The sequence below is a fragment of the Balearica regulorum genome, chromosome 10, assembly GCF_011004875.1.
Source record: "Balearica regulorum gibbericeps isolate bBalReg1 chromosome 10, bBalReg1.pri, whole genome shotgun sequence".
NCBI lineage: Eukaryota > Metazoa > Chordata > Aves > Gruiformes > Gruidae > Balearica > Balearica regulorum.
Genome location: NC_046193.1, coordinates 16,090,228 through 16,096,227, shown reverse-complemented (window position 1 = coordinate 16,096,227; position 6,000 = coordinate 16,090,228). Strand labels below are relative to the sequence as shown.

General features: G+C 55.5%; 1 protein-coding gene across 8 annotated transcripts in view; it reads left to right on the top strand.

Moving 5' to 3' along the window:
• The first annotated feature begins 325 nt into the window (after positions 1 to 325).
• The window catches only part of CADPS (calcium dependent secretion activator), a 220,138-nt gene continuing 214,463 nt past the window's right edge, over positions 326 to 6,000 (top strand). For all 8 annotated transcript variants that reach the window (XM_075762315.1, XM_075762310.1, XM_075762314.1 and 5 more), the window contains exon 1: positions 326 to 828. In XM_075762315.1, the coding sequence (XP_075618430.1) occupies positions 457 to 828 (372 nt within the window). In that variant the 5' untranslated portion in view covers positions 326 to 456. The remainder of the gene's footprint in view (positions 829 to 6,000) is intronic.

Below are 6,000 nucleotides of genomic sequence, written 5' to 3'. Positions count from 1 at the left end.
GTTGTGGGGAGACTGGGAGACAGCAGTGTCTGTGAGGACACCAAGAACAAAGTGGTGTATGTGTGTGGCCGTGGGGACACCGAGGACACGGCGTTGCCCCGGCGGGAGCACCCTCCCGACACCCCGCACCCCAAGGCGCTCCCGAGGCGACGACCATGGCGGCAGCCCCGGCTCCCCCCCGGCCCCAGCGGGCATGCGCGGCTGGGCCGCTCTCTCGCGCTCGTTCTCTCCCTCGCCCCCCGCCGTGCCGCCGCCGTGCAGCACCGCGGCCAGCGCCCGCGCGCGCGGGGCGGGGCGGGGCGAGGGCGAGGGCGGGGCGGCGCGGGGGCGCGCGCGGGCGCGGCGGCGAGCGGAGCGGGAGCCGAAGCCGGAGCCGGAGCCGGACGGAGCCGCGGCGAGCGGAGCCAGCGCAGCCCAGAGCCGGCCCGGCCCCGGCCGAGCCCAGCCGCCGCCGCGATGCTGGACCCGTCGTCCAGTGAGGAGGAGTCGGAGGAGCTGGTGGAGGAGGAGAGCGGGAAGGAGCCGCTGGCGCCCGCCGCGGCGCGGCTCTCGCCCAGCCGCCCCGGCGAGGGCCCGGGAGGCGGCGGCAGTGCCGGCGGTGGCAGCGGCGGGGGGCTGCAGCCGGGCGGGCGCGGCGGTGGCGCGGCGCGGCCCGCCAGCCCCAGCCCCTCGGTGGCCAGCGAGAAGGAGAAGGACGAGCTGGAGCGGCTGCAGCGGGAGGAGGAGGAGAGGAAGAGGAAGCTGCAGCTCTACGTCTTCGTCATGCGCTGCATCGCCTACCCCTTCAACGCCAAGCAGCCCACCGACATGGCCCGCCGGCAGCAGAAGGTACCGCCGCACGGGCTGCCCTGCCCTGCCCTGCCCTGCCCTGCCTGCACGGCCAGGCCCGGCCTCCCCTGCCCGCGCCCTGCCCGGCAGCTCCCCTGCCTGCACCCCCGTCACCCACCCCCTGGCTCCTCCCTGCCTGCCCCTGTCCTCCTACCCCCCAGCAGCAACCTGCCTGCCTACCCCCGGCCCGCTCCCCTAACTGCCCTTCTGCCCCCTGCTTACCCACCCCCCTGCAGCTCCCCTAACTACCCTCCAGTTCGCCTTCCTGCCTGCTCCCCTGCCTCTCCTCCTGCCCCCGTGCCTCCATCCCTCTCCCCAGCAGCCCCGTGCAGCCGCTCCCCAGGCCTGCAGCTGCCCGGGCACCCCAAGGGCAATCCTGGTGCAGGGCACCTTGGGCCCGCACGGGTGGGCTTTGCGGGCAGCAGCCCCGTCCCGGGGCATGGGGAAGCCCCCTGCCCTCAGCCGCCCCTCGGTGCTGCTCCCAGCCGTGGGCTCTCGCACGGAGTCGGCGCGCTGACATATGGCATTGCTCCTAGTTACGCAACATCGGGATTTGGGAAGTTTGGGATGTTGGCCATCTAAAGGTTGTCAAAAGGAGAGAAATGGGTTACGTTGCTGGAAAACACCAGGCGTGTGCCCTTGCCTCCTGCAAAGGGACTCTGCAACTCCGTGCTCGCTGCAAAGTTCGCTTAACTGGGAGTGCCAGCACTGACTTGGGGAGTTACCGAGTCTCATTTCAACTTCTTGCAAGTGTTTATGCATGGCGAGCTCCCCGACGCTGGCTCCCTGGCTAAACGTGGCAGCAGAGCATTGCGATGAAGTCGCTGCCACAATCCCGACTCTTCGTCCCCGAGTGCGTCACCGCAGCAGGGCCGTGCGCTGCTCCAGGCAGAGGCAGGGCAGGAGCCCTTCACCTGGGCTCCCCATCCCATCTTGGAGCTCGTTTCTCCGCTGGGGCATGAGCTCGTGGGCCAGGGCAGAAATTGAGTTTCTCTGGGATGGGGACATGGACACCTTTCGGTCAAATGCAGCCAACTTTTTCCCTGTAGCAGCCAGAGTTAGGTCCGTGATGGGACGTAGCTCTCTGGAACACTAGCCAATTTTTTTCCCCATTTTTCACTTGAGTTTCTTAGACTGCAGTTTTAGCCTTGATACCTTTCTGTGTTCAAAAATGACCTTTACAAATCAGGCAGGCTCCTGGATGTATTGATGCAAACGACATTCAGTTCTGCTACACCACAGGACTATTATTAGTCATTGCAACATACGGAGGTAGGAAAGTGTATCCGTACTGCGTGTAGTTTAAAGGCAATATAGGACAATCTGGCGTTGCTGGAAGGTTGAATGATCTGCTTTTGTTTGCTGAGCAAAGTGCATAGCTGAAAATATAGCTAGGTTTGGAGATTATTTAAAATATATTTTTGCCTACACCACTTTTCAACAGATTGTGGATTTTCAAGTTCTCTTGGCTTTTGTTTCCTGTGCAACTTCTTTGTGTTAGAAAAAGATGACGGAATTTAAGTAATTGCTAGTTTTGCAGAAATTAAACAAGCAAGCCCTGCAACTCTTTCTCACATAAAAGTGAACTGAGATTGAAAAGGTGTTTTTCCAAAGGAGCGGGCAGCATCTTAGTGGTCCGGAGAAGAGTGGCTGGGAAGAAGGGTGATTCATAGTCCCTGAAATCAAAATACTGCACTGTGAAGGGACGGAAAGAGGAAAGGAGGGAATAAAGTGCAGATGAAACAAAGAAATGAGGAGTAATGAGAAAGATGATAAACTGGCGCAGTACCTGAGGGAATAGGGAAGTTATACAGGATCTTGGGAGGAAATAATCCTTTCTCTGTGAAATGAAGAACATAGGGAAATGCGTCTGGCTTATATATACAAACAGCTAAAATAGGTGTGTCTTGAGGGCTTACCGTCTCCCCTCAAACTTAGCAGTGAGGTGGAATTGGGAAAGCTAAATTTAACTTGACAACACACGTCAAATTGAATTCACCCTTTTAAAGGTGAATTCATTCTGGGTTTTTGTCTTCTGTATATCCCTATATTCAGTTGGCATGCAGGTTCCTGGGAGTAAATCCTTGCCCTTTTTCCTTAGCCAAGCCCAGAGTTTGTTGCTGGACTTCATGTGCTCCTCTGCTTTCCTCGCACATCCCTCTGGGAAAGCCCACCCTTCCTTCTCTGGTGTGAGAGGACCAGAGGGTGAAGGTGTGGGACTTGTTCCCCCTTGGACACTGAGCTTCTGTCATGGTGGCTCTGCCAGGTTGAGTGGTCTCTGTGGGGACTTTGTGTATTGGTGGGCCTTCGGTAATGATAGAAATACCAGATGCTTCAAGACTTACCAGGGTGGAGCAAATGCATTTTGCTCCTCAGGGGAAAGGTGGGAGAAAACCAAGTTTTGGTCCTGCTCTGATGGGAGCTGTTGCCTCGGTTTCCTCATCAGCAGAAGGGGGATAAATTGCTTCCTTCTCCATGTGCCATTTGCCTGTCCACCCTCACAGCCTGCCATTTGCGAGGGAAGGGTTTCATCCTGGGAGAAAGAGGAAGCAGAAACCCCCCAAGTGTTGTGTTTTGGAGTCCCCGTGCTGCACGGAGCCAGCACACAGGACTGTGTTCCCACCTCTCCTGTCAGTGCCAGATGGAGAGGCTGTAGAGGGAGGTGTTTGGTCCATTGCATGCTTGGGCACCCTGGTGATGTGAGGGCCTCACTCTGCTGATCTGCCCGCCGTGGTCGCTGCCCACAGGCAGGATGCCTGGGAGCCTTGCTGGGGCTCTGCCGAGCTACAGGGACCAGCCAGGCTTCACGCCGGGCTGCTCAGACCCCGTGCCCGCACCAGGGAGGTGCCCAGCAGCCACTGCAGATGTGCTTTGGTGGAGCTGTGGAGCAGCGAGGGCTGGTGACCTGTCCCCAGCCCCACTCAGCAGGTCCTGCCTGGTGCTGGAAGAAGGAGGAGGATGAGGTCTGGCTTCACCTGGCTCTCCCCAGTAGCACGGGAGATGCTGCCACCTCCGAGCCCAGCCCAAGCAGGGTGACCGTGGCTTTGCAGGTGAGGCTGTTGCCCTGCAGCGGTTGCCTGGCTGGGTTACCTGATGAGAGCCAGCCCATCTCCACCGGAGGACCGCAGGGCCCGAGAAGGGCTGCATTGCGTGCAGTCCCTGCCAAGCTCCCAGAACCCGGGCTGCTTCTGTAGCTTCATCATCTTCTTTGCAATTTTCTCAGAAAAGAAAGCATTGGTTTTGTTGCAGTCACTGCACTGAAGTTCTTGCCTGGGCTGAAGATCCCCGTGGTACCCCCCTCCCCTCCGAGGTGTGTAATCCTCCTTCTTTGATCCTGCAGCACTGCTGTATCAGAGCTGGCTGGTACCCTGAGCCCCAGGGGCTGCACGTTACCGTGGTGTGATGCACAGGCACCGCAGGTACCGGTTATGTAGCAGCATGCCTCTGTGTAGTGCTCGGGAGCTGGGAAATGCAGCCTGGTGTTTTACAGCGCTTATGAACCACCTTGGAATAAAGGGAAGTGTGTACTTAACGTACTGTTGCAACAGAAAGATAATTACATGTGGTTTGATAAATTATAATGTATATGAGAGTGAAGAGAGCAGTGGAAATGTGTGAATGGATGGCATAGCCGGGTATATACTGCACGTGGGCATGACAGCATTGTGTGTTTACACCAGTAACAAACTCTGTTTTGGATTTCAAGATGAATTCAAGCAAATGGCACTCAGAGCTGGTATTTTTCTGATCCTGACACCCCAGGAATTTCAGCAACAGAGTAAAAATTGTTTTTTAGATTGGTGTGTTTGAGCCTGCACCTCCGCTTCAGGTTTATCTTGACGTTTATGTGGTAAGGCTTCACTTGAGTAACTACACATCTGTGATGTCTACCTGTAAGTTCTTTTATTTACATCTCACTAGCATTGTTTCCTAAGGAAAAAAAAAAAAAAAGAGGCATATTTAGATACCTGCCTGTGCTGTCTTACTTCCCGCTTGGATTTCTTTTTTTAAACCACTTCTGAATTCCAGGCACATTTGACAGGCAGACAGTGGTCTGCAAGATACTTGTCTCTTAAAAGCCTGATGAAAACAGGCAGATCTGTATTTATCTCTTACCCCAGGTGGGAGGAAGGTGGCAGTGTGCGGGCAGCCCTTACTAGACGGTGGGGAATCTGAGCAAAAGACCTACTGAATGTGCGGCCTGGGAAGAAAAGCTCAGCTCCCATCAGAGCTTGCACCTTGCTGGACACCAAAGGCTCCAGCTTCACAACGCAGCTCAGGAGGAAAGCGGCTTTGCCTGTTCTGTTGCTCTCAGTACAACGTGTTTTAGTACCGCAGATGGCACTTAGCTTGGTAATTGCTTGCCCAGGATGTATTTAGTCTTTTCTTTAGCTCACGCTGACTTGTTGGAAGTAGAGTTGAGACGACTGGCTGCGCTCCGTGCCTTTCCCTGCTTGAACCCCACTGTCTGAAGCCTTTGGGAGGAGAGCTCAGCCGGCAGCCTGGGGAGGTCAGGCCACGTGTATGTCTCTGTAGTGATGCAGACCAAGCACCCTTGGATGCGGGTTGTACCTCTTGCAAAATACCTGCAAAGCACGGCAGCCAAAAGGCACAGCACAGCCCAGGAATCAGCATTTGCTCATTCAAAATAGCATAAACTGGGAGATCTTCTAGATTATTACCAGCCCCTTGAAAACACTTGTTGTGAAAGGGGCAGCAGGAGGAACTCATTAGGAGAAAAAAGGTGGAGAGCATGTTAGGTCAGGTATCACTGCAGTTGTGGTTGCCATCACCTGTTTTCCATCACTACTCTTCATCCCCGCAGAACGAGGGAGCAGGCAGGCGGCACGCAGGAGAGTAAATCAGTTCCCAGTGGGATAAATGTGGAATGAGAAAAGTTCCAGCTTAGTTTCAGATTACCGGAGCTACTCTTGGGAGAAATGGCTTGTGATTTGGGTCCTTGTGTAAGCCTGTGGAATGACGTCGGGTGCATTAGCAAAATTCTCTGTCAAATTCAGCAAAGCGCTTAAGCTTGTGCTTTGCTGAATGGTGATTGATTTAAGCATGGTGCTTAATGCAGGACAGTTGTGAAGGATCAGAAACTCTGTTAAATCAGTTACGATGCATCTTAAAATACCAAATTTCTGCTGTTTTGGCATGCATGCAGATGCT